The 23131-nt window shown below is 35.8% G+C and overlaps 1 protein-coding gene and 1 long non-coding RNA gene across 2 annotated transcripts in view; one reads left to right on the top strand and one right to left on the bottom strand.

Moving 5' to 3' along the window:
• LOC113225619 overlaps positions 1-23131 on the bottom strand; it is a 74697-nt gene that overhangs the window by 43705 nt on the left and 7861 nt on the right. Inside the window, exon 2 of the long non-coding RNA XR_003310031.1 lies at positions 21137-21220. This is a non-coding gene — a long non-coding RNA (uncharacterized LOC113225619). The remainder of the gene's footprint in view (positions 1-21136; positions 21221-23131) is intronic.
• Positions 1194-23131, top strand: part of LOC113225618 (connectin-like) — a 54189-nt gene continuing 32251 nt past the window's right edge. Inside the window, exon 1 of the mRNA XM_026457977.1 lies at positions 1194-2238. Within this exon, the coding sequence (XP_026313762.1) occupies positions 1194-2238 (1045 nt within the window). The remainder of the gene's footprint in view (positions 2239-23131) is intronic.

Raw genomic sequence — 23131 nt, 5'->3', positions numbered from 1 at the left:
TCCGTAAACGGATTTCAATAAAACTTAACAAATTATTGTAATTCCACAAACTTTTGATGTAGGTTGTTTTATAAAAATGTTATTTTAAGGTGCAGGCATCTGTATATTTTTTCAAGTCGCATATACAACAACACTATTATTCGTTCCCAAAAATTTAAGAACAGTAAAACTTAGTTTATACTCTACATAGATATTATAGAGCTTTACTCCACGATCCAGCTGTGTTGTTTCACTCTGACAAAGAAAAGAAAACATAAGTCAAATAGAAAAAAGCACCATAACAACAGCATATCGAGAGTGCTTAGTAAATTTGTTTCACCTGGGGCTACAAAGGGACTATGATCTACTGGGAAATTGTTACCAGGGTTGTTAAATATATTGGCCCGACCGCCACGTCGAACAAAAACTCGTCCAAAAACAAAACAAACACATCCTAAGACTCGATTGCTCACGAGAGAATCCTTTGCTCTAATCTCCTCTGTTTTCTTTTGTGTAAAGTTGCCAGCATGCGCTGTTTTAATCACTCCTCCAGGAATTAATCTTGGAGGAAATTACCCTGACTGCAATTAAAACAAAAAGAAGCTCAGATTTCTTTAACTAATTCGGCAGTAACTTGTCACAAGTCTCAACAAAATCCCTTCAGTAAAAAGCTGAAACTAAATTTATAAAACGTCGGAATTCATCTGAAAACTAAATAAAACGAGAATATTTTCATTGAAACTCCAAGTTTTAGGAAGTAAAGTCAAACACAAAGTAAGTACTTTTGTAAACAGCAGATAAAACTTTTTAAAAATGCAGTTTTAACATTGCAAACCGAGACGCAACTTTTAATCCGCCAGCAAAACTTCACCGGCCAACTTTACAGTTTTAAAATCCCTAAAGCCGCCAGCGAAATACACTGGGCTGTCACGAAGACCCTGCAATAAATCCAGTCTTGTAACTTAATTAGGTTAAAATTCGTTAATGAGTGGCAATTCATAATTACGTCGTGACTTAACTTTGTTGTACTTTTGATATTGAATATTTTATACGTTTTTAGTCTCCTATAAATTATTATTATAGCCCTATTACGTTGGTTCATGTTCATTTAAAACCGGATAACCGTTGTAATAGGCTTAAAACATGATTACCTTGTAATTGTAGATGTTAATAAAGTATTTTTTCTTGTTGCAGATATAACAGCAGCTACAATAATGGAGCAAATTACGAAGTATGTTATTATCATCGCTTCCCTAATGACAGCGAAACTTACAGTGACAGAGAGTAAGAACGATACCAAATCGAAGATTGATAGACGTTATTACCAGCCCATCTTCGTTAATGTTTGTGACATCGAGGACAGAAGGTCTAAAGTTCATTGTTATTGTGACAGTAATAAACCGAAGATGGCAACAAAAGCGGACTGCTGGGTATTTAGTGGTGGTTTGACAGAAGAAGATCCTATATGGCCGAACTTTTCTTCTCAATCAGAAATAGAACATCTCATGTTCAACGTTCGGTCTGATGACGCTCTCACATTTATACCTGCTAAAGCTATTGTAAGACTTGACAAATTAAAACACATATCTATACAATTTGGAACAATCTCGCGTATACCACCTTACGCTTTTACTAATTCGTCAACGATTAGACAAATCGTTTTAAAATCTAATAAGATAGTTAACTTAGAGAGACATGCGTTCTCACAAATGATGATGTTATCGAACCTAAGTCTAGATGACAATCAGATTTCGGAAATAAGAAGGGATGTGTTCTTTGGATTGCCGAATCTTCATATCTTGCATGTATCAAACAATAATTTAACTCTGATACACGACGGTTGCTTTAAGCACTTAAATAACTTGCTGGAATTGAAATTAGATTACAACTACATAACAGTAGTTACGAGAGAGACATTCGAAGGACTGGAGAATCTATCGAGATTAAATTTGAGGAACAATAAATTGAACATGATTGGGAAGTTGGCTTTTAGCGAGTTGTGGGGACTAAAAGAGTTGATACTGGATCATAATCAGATAGAATATGTTTCGGAGAGAGCGTTCGGGGGATTGACTCAATTGAGAAAGTTAACGTTGGCTGGGAATAAGTTGACGGGGTTTTATGAAGATATCCTAGAAGACGTGAGGAGTCTAATAATGTTGGATCTTAGAGATAATCTATTGGGGACAATTTCTTACGAGACAATTCGCCCGGTCGTCGAGAATGATAAGTCTACGTCTACGGCGGTTTACTTGGATGGTAAGTTTTAATCTCGGGTCACTTTAACTCTATTAGTACGGGTTCACGTAATGTTTTAATCCCACTGTACGTGACTATGTACCGCTTACTAGGAACACAGATCACGAACTGTTAAATCTAAAACTTTATTGCTTTACTGAAACCTTGGAATGGCGGTGAAATGGGGGGAAATAATTTTCATCGTTAAGCATTATACCAGTATAGTTCTACATTTTTACGGCTCTGTTGAATAGCAGTTTCATGTAAGTGATACTAAACAACAACACGCAATTTATTTAACACTGATACAAAATGCTTTTAACAATATAAATAAAGTAAACAGTGGAATTAAAACAAATTGAGCGGATATTTTACTTATAGAAACAATTACAAAGAACGAATCAAAGCAGCTTAGTAAAGGGTCAGGTGTCAATTAGGGGAAGGAAATTGGGCTCCCAGATCACGTTGCACATAGCTTGTTTGGGGTAGATTAAATAGGCCAAGTTCACATTTAAATTACTGACGGTGTTTAAATATGTCTAGTAATTAATTTTATTAAAAACAATTTGTCACGGTGTATATTATGAATATTTTTTTTAACCAATAATGTTTGTAAGTCCGACATTAAATTCGTAAAACTTATAGTTGATTTATAAGTAAAATTTTGTTTCGTAAACATTTGATATCTTTTCTCAATCAACCGAAATGTTATTTATATTATAACAGAAAAAAAATCATCAAACACTATGGAATCCGCGATAATGCTTTGAAATTATCGCATCTCAATTCCAGAATTCAAAGAGTTAGTGATAATGGAACCACATCATCTGGATCTTCTGCACAAATGGGAGTACCGCAAGGCCCCTTTTTATTTTTAGTTTATGTGAATGATCTACCTTTTTGTAGAAAACCGTAGCAAAATAGTCGTAATTGCAGATGATAACTTCCTTAATTTTTAAAACTCACCGAACAAAAAATAATTTTCACGACGTAAATAAGGTTCTTGCAGAGGTTCTTCATTGGTTTACTGTGAACAATTTACAACTTAATGCCAAAAAAACCAAACTTATAAATTTCACACTTCCAAGTGTTGAATGTAAAATAATGTTGAACAATGATTTGTTAGAATTGGTTAAATCTACAGTGTTCCTAGGCATCACCATAGATTGTAAATTACAACGGAATCCTCATATTACAGCCCTAGCAGCGAGACTCAATTCAGCTGCATATGCGGTAAGAAAAATTAAAGAACTTAACAATGAAGAAAGTGCTTGCAAACACCGAAACGTTGTTTATGTTATAACAGAAAAAAATACATTACTAAAACAAAGACATCCAATAATGAACTTTCCTTCAAAGTAACTACGGCCTCGACCGTCATCAAGTCAAGTTGAAGGTAAAACTTTGAGAATATGGCCAGTTTCTAATCCCGACGCGTTAGTCGAAATCGTATGGGACTGAAAGGGTCGAAGGCTACGTTTACCAATGTACAATTTATGAGGCTATAAAGCCAAGATGGGTGGGTGGCTATTGAGTTCTTCGCAGTGCCCGCCCTAGCGTTTCTGCGCTTATTGAAAAATTAGAACTTAATAATTGTTGCTAAATTATGTGGTGTTTTAATTGCTAGGATAACATTTATACGTTTAATTCTATGCCATAATGTTTATAATTTGTTTAAGCTTATTATGTTAACTTAGATAATAGTACCAGTATATTTTAAGCCGACTTCAAAAAAGAGTGTACAAAACACTACTTACTAATACTTTTATGTTACACGATTATTGCGACATTTGTGAACCAATTTAGATGATCCTTTTTAGTTCAAAATAGGGTACTTTAATAGTGATCTCATTTAAATTTGGAGAAAATATTCTACATTCAAAGGTGGCAAATTAATGGATGAATTCGGTTTATTGATTCCGTCCACTTTCCGTGGACATTTGATTCCAAGGAAAATAAAATGTTACGGTGACCTTGTGTAGTGATGATGAAACAGGTTAACTAGCTATTTACTGTACACATAACAAAACAAGGACAAATAGAAACCGAACTATAAACAGGATTCTTCTTAGCAGTATTTGGTGAACATTTGCTCAGTTGTTTGAAGATTATCAGCTCTTGTTTTAGTTAGAATAGAGATCCACGGAAATAGGGACGATGGCAGTACTAGACGATTTCTTTTTCAAGAAGCGCTGCTGCTTTTAAGTTTTATACTTGTGGTTATTGATAAATTGTAAGACATGCAATAAGAGTATCTATTTATATACCCAAAATATATTTCATTTATTTATTTATTAGGCCAACAGTTACTACAATATTTTATGTAGGTATTAATACATTTCAAACACTTCTGCGACAGAAATCATCTGGCAGGGGAACTTCAACATATAAAGCAAGTCCTACATGCGAATAAGTTGAAGATTCCACGCCAATGCCACAGGCCCCGTGTGAAACCACCAACAGTTGAGCGAAGACCTGCCATCTTACCTAACGTGAGAGGTGTTACAGACAAGATCGGAAGGGTCCTCAGGCGCGCATCTATCAAGACCTATTACAAGCCCCTGAGGAAGATTTCTCAGTTCCTGAGACCCGTGAAATGTAACATCCCCTTACAGGATGCAGGAGTTTACAAGCTTGACTGTGAGTGCGGTCTCTCTTATATTGGACAAACAAAGCGAAGTATTTGTACCCGCGTCAAAGAACATATAGCTGATGTCAAACACCTTCGCGTAAACAAGTCTGCAGACTGCGAGCATGTCATAGATAAACTTACACATTCAATGAAGTTTGACAAACCCCAGGTCCTCGCAAAAGAAGTCCGTTATCTACCCAGGATGCTGCGTGAGGCCATTGAAATTAAAAAACATCCTAATTTCAACAGGGAAGATGGTTTCTCCGTACCACCAGTTTGGGATCCAGTATTTCCTCTAATGAAAAATCCCAAACAGACATAAGACTGCAGTACTAATAAATATGTTTTAGTTTATTCTAATTTCTATTATTGATTAATAATAAATTAAACTTAATAAAAATTCATTCAATAAAATAATTTGTAAAACTTAATATAGCGTGAATTGGAATGTTTTCTTTGTAAAATTAAAAATAAGGTATTTAATTAATAACTATTGTAACTATAGTGAAAAAATAGGGTGGTTTGCATCAATATTAGACATAACTGGTTGAAGACTGTACCACCTCTGTCAACCGTGACCATGGGACCTGTAAAGGGCCCGAAACGTCGGTTTGTTTGAAAAAACAAATATACGCGATTTAAATCCGGAAAAATAGTTTCAGTTCCTATGTGTAATAATCGCGAAAACCTAAGAATTCGATATTTAAACAGAATTGGAAAAGTAAAAAATAATTTTAAAAGTAATAAAAAAGAAATAATTAAGGAAGGTTTTTTTATAAGTAAAATATACAACACGATTCAGATAATAAATAATAGAGAATACTATGTGCCCTAACCAAGAAAATCAAGAATATTGTTTCTGAAACCTAGCAGTGAGTCAACGAATATATCCGCATATTTGGAACAGTACTTATATAAATTAGAAATATGGGGTATAAATTAGACTTATAGAGTAATAGGGGAACTGGAACCTAATACTGTTCTACGACGAGGTGGGTGGAAAAGCATTATCTGAAATCTCGGAAGCCTGGTGGGAATCTTAAAGTTTAAATTACCAAGCAGTTGTGGACAGTCAACTTTATTGTGAATATTTTTTTTAAAGGAAAACCTTTTTATATTCGTTGTAGAACTTACCATTGTCGTCAAAACGGGAACCATCGAGTATATAACCAGAAATAGAGACGAAATAAGGGCCATCCATCCTTGGTAACTCTTCAGGCAAATGGGCCTTATATCACTTTCACTATCAACTCTCGTTTGCATTGAAATCACAAATTAGAAAGCTGAAATAATACAGCCCCAACAACTGACCTGTGTGTGAGTCTCCGTATATTCCAAAATTATTCTGTATATATTAAAGATAATATCTCTAACTATGGGGGGCTGTTGCATTCGGTGGTGTGGGAAAAACAGCAAAACATCTAATTACAAAACAAACGGAATCACATTTCATTGGTAATTAAATATGTAATTTTGCAAAAGTCGATTTGAAGTTAAATAATTGACTACACCCGTCAATTGTTTCGAATTCGCGGCATTCGATTGACATCGGAGCGCAATTGTCGCCGTAATGGTTTGGCAGAATAGTTTTCAAACAAATTAAATGACATTTCGTCTCTATTTCTGGTTACATCCTCGATATCGAGAACTTTCTCTTGCAGAAATATAGGCCACTCGTAAGATTCTAGGCCATATAGTTTACTACGATGTATTAATTTATACATTTAAATTATATAGGCAACTTTAAATTTAGTATACTCATTACGTAGAGCTGACATGAACGCAATGTAGGCAAAAGCTTAAATAGGATTGCAAGTTGTTTTCAGAAATATTTCACCGAGGTGGGTGTGATGAGATTTGTTGGATACCAATTGGACAATACTTTTTTATGATAAGTGTAAGTCAATTATAATAAGGATTTTTTAACAAATTAATTTGTGGTAGGTTTATTTTACTGGTTTTTAACCAACTGATTGTTACGCGATAACTCCCGCCTATCATCGATTTGTCAACCGATTTTGATGATTCTTTTTTTCTTGGAAGAGGGTACTTTATACGCGCGCCCAATGCTAGTTGTGAACTTCACACACATAATTAAATTGCCTTGCCGATGTGTACGGTTTTGCTCACGATATTTTTCTTCACCGAAAAGCTCATATTAAATTTCAAAACAAATTTACAGAAATAATATATATTTTTATAATATTAAGTGACGGGACGAATAAGTCGTGCGCCTGACGGTAAGCTACACGCCTTTGCAGTGCCATTCAGAGCTTTAAAGCGCAAATATCTGAGGGACACTACCACTGTATCTATCACCCTGAGACATAAGTTGACAAGTTCCATGTGCCTGTAATTTCACTAGCTTACCCTTCAAAACCGGAACACAGTAATGCTGACATTACAGAGTACTGCTGCATTCAATTTATAGTTTAACGCTTCCGGTAATATATATATACAATATATATTTACTACACTTCGGCTATTTTTAATTAGCAAAAGAGCAACCTAAAAAGTCGTTAATTATCTAGAAATTATTTAATCTGAAGTAGGGACAAGTAACAAACTTAGGTAATCAGTGCAGTCAGAGTCCTAAAAAAACCGATTTCAAAAGTTCGTGGAATTACATCTATTTGCCAAGTTTCATTGAAATTGGTTACCGAAAGTGTGCGTAAGCGGATTCATCCCCTAGTTTACCACCCTTAGAGGTGGAATATTTTCTTCAAATTTGAATGAGATATGAAACACTGAGGTACCCTCTTTAAAAAAAAAGAATCATCGAAATATGTTCACAAATTGACGGAGTCATCGCGTAACATACATACATAAAAAATGCAGTCCAATTGAGAACCTCCTCCTTTTTTGAAGTCGGTTAAAAATAGTATCATTTCAAACATTATTTGAGTACGCAACTTTGAAAACTATACAAAGGCTTCTAACGATGCTCGACGGGCTCAATACAACACTTTCAGATATCTGATGGGCCTAGAGCGACACTTTAGCGCTTCAGGGTTGTTCACTCAAGCACGTATTGACGCATTAAGTACTAACGTGAGCGTATAGCTTGATTCCTGGAGAGGCTTGGACAGAAAGGCTAGAAGCTGGTCTTCTGACTGCCAAGTTAATGTTAAGCATGACTGCACGAATTTATTTGTTTATATTATGATTTTATTTCTTTTTAAGTTACTTGAACTTGAAAAGCGTGTCACACACTGCTGGCACCGTTTTAGCATGTCCTGTAGATTTTAATGTAGCCTGGAGAGTTCTGTTAGTGTCTTTGTGGAGGTTTGTCATTTCTAGACGTATCTGAGCTTCAACATTATTAAACTTTTCCAGAAAATGTGTGTAATGTATATGTATAGACACGTTACACCGTTAAACGTATATAAGAAACTATGGTATATGTAATTTAGTATGATGAGAGAGCACGTGTGCTCGCTTCGGGAATTGGTAGAGAGAGACGACGGAACGAAACAAAGTGAGAATGATTAGGCAAAGAAAATAAAGAACGATTCAAAATTTGAAAAAATAAGTAACCAGTAACCAGAAAAAAGGTGGAATGACGACAGAGGAGGTCGCATCGTCACAAACTATAATAATATAACGGAATAAGTGCCAGATAATGTCACTATTTAACCTGATCTCAAACTAGGCAATTCCCTGTATTATGAGGATAAGAACAACGTGATTTTTTTACGATACTAAGTGACGAAACGAATAAGTCGTGATCAAACGACACGCCTTTCCATAGCAGTAGCTATGCCACTCAGAGCTTTAAACCGCAAGTTTTAAGAGTACTGTCACTGCACACCCGTGACAGTGCCTCTCCAAACATAACACAAATTTGTCGTAATACATCAACGCAACGATGTCGTATAAAATTAAAATCACAGTTTCTTCAAAAGAAATTCCTATACACTATAAAGCTCATTGTCCAATAAAAGGAGTTTCAGTTGGATATGAAACGTTGAATCGTTTGTAACAATTTTTAGATTTGAAGGTAAGTGTTCGTAGAATCTGGGACAAATTATTCGCTGGTTTTTCATTGCGAGTTCGGTACTTTGAGTAACGGATTTTAACTAAATGTTTCACTTTTGACGCACATAAACGATTACGTCATAAATATATTGACAACACACCATAATTGTAGGGTGATTTAAAAAAAAACTTCCGCAATGCACATTTTTGAAGAATAAACACCCTATTTGTCTTAATTGCGTTACTTTATAGTACAATACCGTATGACATCATAGAATGAAAGTATCCAAAGTGCGCCCCTGACGGCAGCTACATGCCTGTCAGAGTTTTATATTGCAAAGATCTGAGGGGCACTGCCACCGCGCCCGTTATTGTGAGACATACATATGTTGATAAGTCCTATATGCCGTAATTTTACCAGCACCCCTGTTCTTGCAAACTGGAACGCATTAATGCTATTACTGCTTAACGGCAGAAATAATCTAGAACCAATTTCAGAACGTTCGTTTCCCGACGTTTTTTCGTTAGATTTCTGTTAGGACTAACCGAAATCGAACCCAGATCCTCCTCATCTAGCGCCCATAATGGCAACCGTTGTGCCAACGAAGTCGTTGACGTAATATTTTGACTATTTATTAGCTGTCGTCAAAACCTGAAGACACGACACCGTTTACTGCGTGTCATTTTCTCATCGGGGGCCCGCTCACATCGCTTCCGGGGTAGGACGTGAGGGATTACTTTTCCATCATTTAACATCATGCGTCAAGGAGCAAAGTAAATGAAGCAATGTTTTTAGACAAGACGAAACATAATAATTTTTGCTATTATTTGTTATGCGTGGTGATGTGGAACGATACTCGTGAAAACATTGGTTATACAATCAATGTATGTATTATAAATGATTGAACAGGACTTCAAAAAATGGAGGAGGTTGCCAATTCCACTGTATTTTCTTTTTTTTTGTATATATGTTATGCTATTTCTCCGGCATTTGTAAACCCATTTTTTTTTGTCGGAAAGAGGGTACCTCGGCATTGGTACTGTTTTGAATTCGAAGAAAATATTCCACCTCTAAGGGTGGCAAACTAGGTAGTGAATTCGGTTTCGCTCACTTTTCGGTAACCGATTTCAATAAAATTTAGCAAACAGATGTAATTTCACGAACTTTTGAGGTCGGTTTTTTTTTTGATAAAAAAGTTATAGACGACAATATTGTTATTCTTCTTATAATAAGTAACGTAATCGACATTTTTAGCGAAATTGGGTTATACGTAAGTTCATTGAAAGTGTTGGATTTCATATTTTCTTTTTTTTTGGAATAGACATTTATCAAAAATAGTATAGGGCAGATCTTAGCACCTGCGAGGACTTCCTTCCTTTGTATCCTCCATCCTCCTCCAACATGCGCACCTATGACACTAAACTGTGTGCATCATCATGCGATTGTGTTTTTTAATAATTTATTTTGTTCGCAATACACTGTACTGTGCTCAGTAGTGAACCTGAGGATTTTTCCTCCTGTGGCGGCCGTATCTAGGCGGAATTGCAGCCAGCGCAACGAAAGAAAAGGTGAATGTGCATGTTCCCACCATTTTTTCCTGTTCTTCGACCTACTACTATATATTTGTTCCAGACCTTATAGGAAGCTACTTGCACGTGCAGTTACTCGTAGTACTACTTGTACGTTTTAATGTAATTAAAAAATCGCAAAAAATACAGTCCACTACTTATCGGTATTATACATCTTCATTTCGCACCACCAGAAAGGTTAAGTTGAAATTTTATTAAATTCCTTAACCGAATTTCAACAGCGAGTTAAATGGGCAACTTGTAAGGATATCTTAAAGCTAAGTATCCTCGTAATTGTTTAAGAAGATAATCTACCGCAGATTTGGCTGCATCATTGCTTTTTATCTTGGAAAATATGAAGTTAACCGTCATCTAAATAGCGATAGGTTGTAGTTCGAGTGTTTTAAAGACTTGTCCTCTTTAGGATGCTTATGGTTGAAAGGCTTTCATGGATCCATGTCTATGTTCTAGATGTCAAACTACAGAAACGGTTAGATGAATCATTTTAAATAATTTGTTTTTTGTCTTTTATCATCATTGGACTTGTATTTTTTTTTAATTATTATCGAGTAAAAAATTCTTTAAGTTATTCATACGCTATATAATAACCAAGTGGAAGGATGGTAGGATCTCAAGCAGGGTTCGAAATAATCAAGATAAGTATTGATTTTCTTTGATAATTAATTATATTGATAATTATTCGATACACATCCGATTATTGTCGATGATGATTCATAATTTTGCATCTTTAATTTCTGATTAAAAATGACAAACAGTGAGAAAAGTAAATAAAGATAAATAAAAATCTTTGCGAAAGAAATTTGGTTTGTTACATTTTTCTGAGATTGACATTTCACACATTTGGGAACGTCTCGTATACAAACATATGACAAGATATTAGTAGTAGTAGCATTTGGTAGCTCCAAACAATTTTATAAATATCAAGATAAATTATCAAAATGCATTTATTACATAATTATCGCGATAATTATAACCCTGGTCTCAAATGAAAATATTGAAACCCTGTGGCGGCATATATTGACTTTAGTTTTTAAGTTACGTGATTGAAAGATATTGGGCGATACATTGCATATCGAATAAGGTTTGTGAGCTTTTGTAGAGCATGTGTAGTTTTCAACCGGCTTTAGGCCAATAGCCAAGCCGTGCGATGTATAGTGTAATAGTGATATTATTAAGAAGTTAATGTCTTTGTGTATGAAGCCGGTTAATTTGAGAGGATATAATAAGTGTTGAGCATATTAGGTATATAAATTCATATTTTGGGGCTCTGCAGCGTCTGTTCAGCGGTAGCTTCATCCATTAAATTTGGGAGTAAATGTGCTCCACAGTGTGTACGTCATCTAAAATAGATGGAAACTCCCAAGTATTATGAAACACTCGCATTGTTACCAGGGAAATAACCTACTGCAGTGCAAAACTAGCAGCACTGCAATTTACGTGCAGTGAGTTTGCAAATATTTATGCGCGCGATAAGCATTTGTCATGTCGTAATTTGATCGCTATCCTCGTACAGTATTCGGTAAGAGATTTAGGACTGAGTAACCGGACGCCTGTATGTCTATAAATGTGTAGCTTTAGCACTGTTATTCAAATGCAGATGTTTGCTAACTGGATTTGTCAGTCACCCTGCTCAATAAATTGGAACGGCTCAAAAAATGTGTGTAAGGTACATCTTCGGATTACGTAAATATGATCATGTCTCCCAATTTCGCGCACAAGTTAAATGGTTGCCCATCCAACAGCGTAGAGATCTTCATATCCTTCCCTTCTGTATTCAATTTTATTCAACCCCTTTATGCCTCCTTATCTTAAAGAACGCTTTGCTTTTCATTCTTTTATACTTTGCCGTCGCCTTCGTTCCTCTCATACCCTCATACTAAACATCTCATCTCATACCTCCAACGTTTATTCCAACTCTTTCAGTGTGTCTGCGGTCAGACCCTTTCCTCCCAGAATCTGTACTACAATCCCCTTCTTTTAATTCACTTCATACAACGTGTCAAAGATCACTTCCTCAATTCCTAAGTTTCGTCTTTTTTTCACGGTCCCTTTATTTATCTCCTGTATTTATATTATTAATATTTCTCCTCTACAAAAGCGTCTATGTATTTAATATTATTTTTACATAAGTGTTTTCGAAAATATTCTTTGGTGCACCCCTTTTACACATGCCAAATTTTTGTAACTAACTATTTCTATATTTACTTATGTTGCTGTTCTATCGTATCATGTAATTGTAAGTGCAATAAAGAGAAGAAAAATCATTCACTCATTCAAATGGTGAACTTTGAAATTGGTGCTATAAGGTCGGAGTACGTTAACATTTTTGTGACGCGATTTATTTCTATACTTTCTCCCTATACACTGAATGTTTTACAGTGGTTTTATAAATGTAAGCTTAATTAAACATTTCTGCAACTAAACCTGAAATGTGCTACTTAAACATAAACTAAAACCAAAGCGTTGATAAAGTGAACGGTTTTGCTTACGGTTTTCAAAGTATTTTGCTGACGTCAGCTTTTCGGTTTTGAGCAACTAAACTGCTTCTGACGTGAAATAATTTACATTAACATTTTTAATTTAATATTTTAAGCTATAGATCTCACATTTGCTGTTTGTTTGTTAACTTGTCAACTAAGTACATCTAGTTAAGACTTTTTTAACAGACTTCAAAAAATGAAGACATTTTTAATTCGACGGTATGTTTTTTTTGCTTGTATATTGCGCGATAAATTTATGAAACGATTTCAAGGTGTTTGAGTTGATTTTTGTTGGAAATGGGGTACCTCTGGGGCGGTTCTATTTCAATTTCAAGAAAATATTCCACCTCTAAGGATGGCAAACTAGGGGATGAATGACTTTTGAGGTCGGTTTTTTTTAGTACTGAGATTATTGTAGCAGTAGAGCACCTTGTAAAAGAATTCGTCCAGTAGGCATTACTGTGTTCGCAGTAATGTCAGCAGTTTGCCACCCTTAGAGGTGTAATATTTTCTTCAAATTTAAATAGGACTATTTCTGAAGTACCCTCTTTCTAACATAGAAAGAATCATCAAAATCGGTTCACAAATGCCGGCCTGAGATTTAACACTAATTTTCCGCTAAAAATCCCGCGGTGTGTACGTCTACGCCATTCATATTCAATGAAATGACGTAGTAATTCAAGACTCTTTGTGGTTCTTATGATGTCAGTATTCAAAATACACGATCGTACTTACAAAAAGGTAGTTGCATCTCTCCTTTGATATTCAAAGGATATGTGTAGGCATCGTCAAAATACACAAAAGACTTCGCAGAATTGTATTTCAATATTTATGACGATTCTTTGAACTTTCGGGTTTCGATTTCGTTTTAGGTACAAACCAAGACATTTTTGTCGTATATTTTTAAACTGGATTCAAAAATGATCCTGCGTCTGTACATAACAGTTGCAGTGCCACTCAGAGCTTTAAATCGCGATTTTTGCGATTAAAAGATCTGAGAGGCACTTCCACTGCGCCCGTCACCCTGATACATAAGGGACAAGTCCCAAGTGCCCGTAATTTCACCAGCACCCTTACCCTTTAAAACCGGAACACAGTAATGCATACATTACTTATTATTAACTGCCTCCGTGGCCGAACGGCTACCATGCCGGACTGCCACGCAGAGGCCCCAGGTTCGAATCCCGGGCCGGGAGAAATATTTGTATGGCCTACATTTATTTCTCTCGTGAGTTTGGGTGTAATTTGTGGTTGTCTATGTGTGTGTCCATGGCACCCGCGACACAGGGTTTCCCTAGTGCGGGGCTATGTTGAGTGTGTGCGTTATTATTGTTACTGCTTGGCGATAGAAATAGGTAAGGTGGCAGTACTTCCCTGGACGAACCCTTTCACAAGGAGCTCTAATTTTTAATTTGAAGAAAATATTTCACCTCTAAAGATGGCAAATTAGGGGTTGAATCCGATTTCGGGAAAATTCGGGGAGCATGATATTAGTAAATAAATATGACTGTTTGCAAATCAGAAAATGACCAAAAAAGAAAGATGGCGTAGTGTTCATTGGAGGTACAAATTTTATGTCGATCTGACAAGTGGAATTTCGGCGGCGTAATGACGACGCGTACAGTGGTTCAAGAGTTCAAGGTTTGTATCCAACACAGACAAACATTTGCGCGCATTGTACGCGCAAACTTTGACCGCCTCGGCTGAACGCACCACTGTTGCGAATTTGTGGCCAAAGAGATCTTACGGAGCGTTTCCACAGCTGAATGTATGTCTTCAGTCTTTCTTATAGTTCCCAAAGGTGCGATCTCCATAAAATAAATAAACGAATGAAGGAAATTATCAAAAGGGTACTTTGCTTATCGTGGTCAGGTTGGGAATACATGGAAAATTTACGCGGCAATATCCGATTGCGATTCATTGTCACTTTTATTTTCGTTCTTAACGCTAAGCGTAGAGCACACAGTGTTGTTTATTAATTGCGTAAATATCGAATTTATATTACATTTTTTATTGCAAATATCTTTTTTATTCTATTTTTGCTGGGCTTGTGCATTATTTTAAAATTTTAATGTAATATTTTTATTTATGTTCCATCATAGATAAAGTTATAAATTTTTAAATTCTGCCTTAGAAATTGTAACTTCCTTTATTTAAATATCCATTAAAAAAAATTAATAAAAAATAATCATAATATCTACTAGAAGACATTGTATAATTGACATTTTTGGTGGAAAAACGGCCCATCTGTAAAATTAAAACTTTTCAAGAGAGAGTTTGAAAGATTCTTCGAAAGAAAGTCGATGTCTATAGTATGCTTGAACTTGTCCTTTATAAGTTCGTATTATTTTTATGACTTTCTTGGCATAAAAGTAATTTTGACATACGATTACATGTGATTTTATTACACCAAGAGTATGAAGTACTTTACCACGTTAATATGTGTTAACTCGACCTATAGCTCAGTTGGAAGAGCAAGAAGACGGTATACATGTAGGTCGCAGGTTCGAGTCTTATCGGGTCAAAGGAATTTTGTAACTTTTCTAGGTTTGAATCTAAAAGGGGTCAAAGTTTCATTTAAAGAAAAATTAAAACCTCTTATGCAATAGAAGACAGATTAACATATCCCAGTAGCTTGCAGCAAGGGTAAGCCCACCCATAAGCGGCCACGAAAACGTCGCTATGAAGCTAATGTGGACGTAAATCTTGAAAACAACATAAAATGGTTCAAAAGCGAGCATTACATTACATCTAAGCTAAATGCGGTAAGTATTACTTCAAAAGCATTTTTCAACGATTGCCGCATGTCATCACGTTTCTCGTCTGAAAATTCGATGAAACTTCCTCACAGTGTACAGCACGGTTAAGACATTTTATCCCTTGTCACGTTCAAAATTTTCAAATTTATTCGCCTAGTCAAACGGAAATTTAAAATTTGAAAATAATCTTTTATTTTCACAGTGAATTGGTTGCTATTTTGTTCGTATTGAACTAGCGGGGTAGGTTTAATGTTACTGTGGTCTTGTTAACCTCGAATACAGTTTTCAGTGAGATTACATTCTGTGGTCAAACACAAATATACCTACATGATGATATATATATGTAGCTTACATAAGGATGTGCATCTATTACAGAAAAAATTTTACTGCGCTAAACGTCGTAACTAAAAAAAAAGAAAATACATTTATTACTGACTACCACAAAAGCCATAAAAGGAAAAACGGAACAAAACAGAAAAAAGAGTAAAAAGCAAATTAAAGACACACAATCAAACTTGATACTGTTTTTTTATGACACCAAGTGACGGGATGACCAAGTCGTGCGCCTGGCAATAAGGTGCACGCCTGTTCATAGCAGTTGCACTGCCACTACATCCGTCACCATGAGACATAAGTTGACAAGCCTATATGCCTGTAATTTCACCAACTTACCCATCAAAACCGGAACGCAGTAATGCTCATATTATCATTTGACGGCGGAAATAGGAATGACGGCAGTACTTCCCTGGACAAACTGTCACAAGGAGTTGCTTCTAAAAAGTTCGAAAATGTTCAGAAATACATAAATATGCCGTAAAGCCTTATCGGTATTCTACAGGATATGTCACATTGCATAATTTGATTCCGCCTTCCCGTTTCCATTATCGGGTGACTAGACGTAGGCTGGGATTCGATCCCTATGTTGTGGATAATTCCAGGACGCGCACGAAGCGTATCGCTTCCACATTATGGCGAGCGGCTAGAGAGTGTAAGTCCTGCGGGCTTATTCCCGGAACGCTATAACTTGGACCTTTTCGAGGTGAGAGTGAATAGACATTATTTAGGTGTGCATCTTAGAATAATAACGCATAGAAACCTAGTCCGCACACGCTAAGTGAGGCAAATTGAAGCGCGCCCAAAGGGCCTACACGAGCGGGCGGGCCTTCAGTGCTCAAGGTCAACTTGCACCGCGAACAGATCAAGAATTTTAGCTAAAAATGACGAAATGTGCAGTAAATGAGTGTCAAAATACGTCAGACAAACATAAAATAGATACTAACATCACATTCCACAAGGAAGTAACGCGTTTCAACTTGTATTTTTATATAAATATTCACTAAAACCGAAAATTAACCTACTACTAAAACTAGCCTACATGAATTTGATTTTTGCCTCCCTTGTGACAGTTCGTTTGATATGAAACTATCATTCTATGCGTTATTATTCTAAGGTGTGCATATTACATCGTCGACCTCATCATCATTTTCCATCAGGTGAGATGGAGGTGAAATGCGCACTTATTTTTAATATAAAAAAAACATATACCGACCACTTATTCCTTAATTTTAAATGGCCGCTTTATCACAAGCATTTTGCATGCGCTAAATCTTACACAATTTTTTTTCAATTTCTATTATGATATTGTTTAATACTGTAGACATTGTTTAGTAATAAATAAACGGTATCTTTAACTCTGCAAGAAATTAACTTTTTATCTCGTCATCCCGTGTGTACTTGACCTACATGGTTATCGTGTACGTAAATCACTTGGCGCTGGCCGATTCGTACGTATATTTCGCAAAGGGACCCGATAAATTCCGCCTGCGCTCTACGCTTTTTATGCCAATATTTCCTGTTTGTATATTAGCTACCTTATACCTATTGTGTTAACGTACATTGTGTAAATTTAAACAACCTTTGTTTTTGTTTTGTGTGCTCTTCATTGTACGAGGTGAATAAGAATACTACAGTGTTTATACCTAAATAGCTAATTTGAAGCGCAATTTTGTATTGTGTTGTATGATCCAAAACAAGCATCGTCTATTATTTGATATTATCGAGCGTTACAACATTAATTATTTAGCTTCCGTCTGGTAACGCCGTATGCGATAAATTGAACCTTAGTGCCAAATATTAGAACGGCATGAATGGTTTTGATTTAAACCAGTAAGACGGGCTCACAGTTTACAACCAGGTGCCAAATGAGAACGAAAACTGATATGCTACTAGAAACTCTTGTAATTCTAATTTTAAATTAAAAATGTGCCATGTCGTAGAGCAGTTACACATGGCGATTGCATCGATGCAATCGCGTATAAGTCCCGTGTGTACCGATTCAATCGCGCGTTTGTATCGACGCAGTCGCGCGCTTGAATTGCGTTTGCATCGCTGTTTAAAACCGCTCGCGTGTGCAAAGGTAGACGATTAGCGACTGCATCGCTATTGCATCTCGTTTGCATCGCGTTTGCATCGAAAAGTCGCAGTGTGTAACCGCTCGTAGTTTTAATTCTAATTCGAAATAATTTCTACGTAAATGGATTTTGCGTCCATGGCCCTTAAGCAATAGTACATAAGGCTCAATTTACATTGCGGTTGAACGGAAATTGTACATAGTAAAATGAGCATAATGTAAATTGTACAAACTTGAAACGAGCCAAAAAACAAGTAGCAGAGAAAAAGAAGAAATGTCTTCCGGCGAATTCTCGCGCTTACTAGAATTCCGCAGCTGCTGTCGGCGACGCCTGACGCTTCTGCGGGAAATGGCGCGAAGGCAGGCGCAATGTGACGTCAAACGTTGATAAAATTCATTCCATTCCTCTGCAATATAAATTGAGCCTAATACTACGCGATGTTTATGGCACAAAGAAGCTTTTAGAAGGTACGCAACCAAAAATTCTAATAAGCGTACTAAGCAATTCGTACTTGAGTTTATTTCACGTCTACACCGCAATCTCCAATAAGGAAACGAATGAATGAAATGAAATATCCATAACCAATGAAATATTCAATCATTATATCTGTTGTAGATGTTTTACATATTATAACCCTTTATTACACAACAATATCACATTCATATAGATCGCTTAATAGTTATTAGGATCGTTAAATCTTTAATATCTTAACAGTAGTAGAGCTTCTTGTGAAAGAATTCGTCCAAGAAGTACTGATACCATACCCATTTCTGCCGTCATGCCGTAAAACGAGCTTACTGTGTGTCAGTTTTGAAGGGTTAAGTGTACTAGTGAAATTACAGGCATATGGGACTTCCATTTTATGTCTCACGCAGTTCAGAACTTTGCCATTTAAAACTTTGAGTGGTAAAAAATACATAGAATAAAATATTGTTACTTGAGAGCCAAGTGTTTAGCACCAATAACTAAGTTTTTATTGCTATGACAATAATACAAAGTGCAATTTATATTGTAGTACTATAGACCTACAAAATAAAACTGCACTTTGTATTATATATAGAGTGCAATTTAAAAATAAAGTAGAAATCTGATATATCGAGTTCTTACGTTTTCGCGATTATTACACAAAGGAAATGAAACTATTTTTCCGGATTTGAATGGCGTATATTTGTTTTTTCAAACAAACCACCGTCTCGGGCCCTTTACAGATCCCATGGTCAAGTTGGTTTGTTTGAAAAAACAAACATACGCGACTTTAATCCGGAAAAATAGTTTCATATCTTATGAAATATGTATTCCGTATACAGAATAATTATCAGACCGCATACAAAAATTATAAAAAAAAATTACATCAAAGTTCGTGGTCATCTATTTGCCAAGTTTAATTGCAATCGGTTACCGGAAAGTGCGCGAAACCGGATTCATTCCCTAGTTTGCACCCCATAGAGGTGGTTCAAATTTATTAATGGGATCAATACTGAAGTACCCTCTTTCTAACAAAAAAAGAATCATCAAAATCGATTCACAAATACCGGAGTAATCGTGTAACACACACACACACAAAAAATACAGTCCAATTGAGGACCTCCTCATTTTTTAAAGTCTTTTTACAAAAAATAAGATGTTGTTCTATCGATATATTTTGTATCCGCGATATATATATTGTCCTCTCTGTGTTACTGAGCACACCTTTCAAATATTAAAGTGCACTATGGTAAACATCGAAAGCAATATCTGATTTTATATCACTGTAAAATACAGCCTGGATTCGTTTCAAAATAGAAGTTAAACAATATGAGCTATGAAATGTTCTAGGAATGATTGTGGATCGAAATTTTAATTATATTAGTTATGATTTTATTACTTCATTCTTAAAATCGGTAGAATGCATTTGCACCCATACTGCCTCTGATCTACCGCTGATAAATCTTCTTCAAAGGCTTTCATATCATTTCATAATAATCTGAATTATTTACGATCATTATACCGAAATGGTTGAACACAAAATTCGGGAGAAAAGCACGCGGTATATCAATGACAGTATGAATGACGGCGTCAATAATAATTTATTTTTATTAATCGAAAAGAAAAATGTGGGTATCGAAAGTTATTATGAAATATTCAACCATTTTTAAATAAAAAAGAATTTTAATTTTTCCCGCCATCATCAACTAACTTCAAAGGAATATATTTGTATCGGACACGAGGTTAGTAATATTCTATGCTCGATGTTACATATCTAATTTATCTTTTTTTTTATGATACCAAGTGTGTGCCTGTTGGTAACGCGACAGGCCTGTCCATGGCAATTGCAGTGCTACTCAGAGTTTTAAATCGCAAAGATCTAAGGGGGCACTGCAGTGGCAGTGCGCCCTAACTCGTCTAACTAACTAACGTAACTAACGTAACTAACTCGTCAAAACTAGAACGCAGCAACGCTCATATTACTTGGCGGCAGAAATAGGTAATTAGGCAGAACTTCCCTGAACGGTCTCTTTCACAAGAGCAAAAAAATTGTATTTTTTTTAGTTTTCTACTGCCCCATTTTGTTATACCTTATATATTTATACTTATACAGGCTATATACATGCGATTATATACTAACTAATCGAATCCTTCGATGTTTTGCTCATATGAAAGGGATGGACGTTATTAGAATAACAGCCCAAATTTATAGATGGAACGTGGTAGGAAACCTGGGGAAAGGTCGACTTTGGCGTACATATCTCAAGCAGATTGAGTCTTAAAAACGGGTCAGGTTAAAATTACTAGCAATAAACGAACGTCTATGAAAAGATTCGAGTGACGATAATTCGAGGAAGTTATAAAGACGAATGTCTGAAGCGTAACGGATGTAACTCCATATTATGGTATATGTGTTATTATGTGCATTATGGTACATAACGTTTGAAGATATATAACAAAAAGGTATAATATTTCGGCATATAAAAGTGTCAATGATACTGAACTTTATTTACCAGGAATAAAAAATAAATACTAATTTTATTTTCAATACCTTTTGTAATGGTTAGACCTTTTTTTTATACGCAGGAAAATGGGTACACATACCCCGCTGCGGGCGATGATATCACGGGGTCATGTGGGACTCTCCTCCGTTGATCCTTCCGACGATACAAGCTCGCCCGATGGATCCTCATAGGACAAAAAAACCTATTACATCTGTGGGGTTTTCATACTAGACATAGGAATGAGACTCCAGTGACAAAAATTCAAAAAAGGTTAATATTATGTCGATTAATATTTATCATTTACGTTTATAACCGTGGCAGCCTAATGGTTTAACCTACCGCCTCTCAAGCAAAGGGTCGTGGGTTCGAGTCCGGGTTCGCACCTCTTAAGTTTCCTCTTAAATTTGAAATTTACTGTGATAAAATCTGCACATCGAAGAAGGTTCATAATCCTTGGAAAACGTGTAAAGTCACCAACTCACATTGGCCAGCATTGCGGACTATGGGCTTAAACTGTCGCCTGAGAGGAGGACTGTGCCCAGCTGTAGGACGTATGAATGGGTTGATCATGACGATGATGATTTATTGAGTTGCAGCAACGTCAGATCAAATATTAGAACTTTAGAGCGCGGTGTACCGCAGGGCAGTATTTTAGGGCCACTATTATTTATTGTCTATATTAACGACTTGCCAGACCATGTTCAACAAAAAATGATACTTTTTGCTGACGATTCCTCTGTGGTTGTGAGATGCACTAATATTGATGAATATGAATCAACTTTAAATGATGCACTAAGTGACACTATAAAATGGCTACAATTAAATAATCTCGTAGTAAATTTGGACAAGACTAAGTTTATGCAGTTCTACATGCCACAATCACGACCAAAAAATTTAACTATAACCTACAATGCACAAAATGTAGCTCAGGTTGATGAAACAAATTTCTTGGGCCTTACTCTTGATAATCACTTGAGCTGGAAGTCACATATAAATAAGTTAAATACTAAACTTAGTTAATACGTATACGTCCTGAAAAATCTGACGAGAATAACGTCACAAAAAACTGCTCTTTGTGCTTATCACGCATATGTAGCCTCTAGTTTGCGATATGGTCTGCTGCTTTGGGGGAACGCTGCTGCAACACATATTACACCACTGCTTAAAACCCAGAAGAAATGTGTCAGGGCCATGTTTGGTGTGGGCCAGCGAGAAAGCTGTGTACCCTATTTTAGAAATCTAAAGATTTTAACCCTACCATCTATGTATATTTACGAGGCCTGTGTTTATATAAAACAAAATCCAGGCAACTTTAATCTAGTGAAAACCAGACATCCCAGGAAAACAAGGAACAAAATAGAAATACGGCCAAAACAACGCCCCACCTTGGAATTTTACAATAGAACGATGTTTATATTGGCACCTAAATTATTTAATAAAATACCAGATGCAGTTAAAGAACTAAATTGTAGGCAATTTAAAATAAAATTACATAATTTGTTAGTTACACAATGCTACTACAATATAAATGATTTTTTAATAGATAACATAAAATGTAAAATTTAACCACTGTGCGTGATTGAAATAAGAATTGTGTAAAATATTCGCATGCCAAGTTTTGGTGAAATGTACGATCTAATAATAATATACTATAACACCATTGTAAACTACATTTTTCAGCGAATAAATATCTTATATTCTTGTATTCAGATCACGTTGGAAAGTTACTTTTTCGTTTTTCGAATACAGACAAAACAAGAAATTTTATGATTACTGGAGTTAAGGATTTGTATTGTATAATGTTTGGTGACCTGGTCGGTTTTTTTATAATATTAAGTCACGGAACGAACAAGTCGTCCATCTGATGGTAAAACGACACGCCTGTCCATAACACTTGCAGTGCCACTGCGCCGACACCCTGAGACATAAGTTGACAAGTCCCATGTGCCTATAATTTCACTAACACGCCTACCCTTCGAAATCGGAACGCAGTGATGCTTGCATTACTGCTTGGCACTAGTAATAGGTTAGATGGCAGTACTTAAAAAAATAGGTAAGGTGTGTGTACTGTGGGCGCTGGATGAGGAAGTCCTGA

The sequence above is a fragment of the Hyposmocoma kahamanoa genome, unplaced genomic scaffold (assembly GCF_003589595.1).
Source record: "Hyposmocoma kahamanoa isolate Upper Pololo Valley unplaced genomic scaffold, ASM358959v1 168, whole genome shotgun sequence".
Lineage (NCBI taxonomy): Eukaryota > Metazoa > Arthropoda > Insecta > Lepidoptera > Cosmopterigidae > Hyposmocoma > Hyposmocoma kahamanoa.
This window is presented reverse-complemented; position numbering and strand designations above follow the sequence as displayed.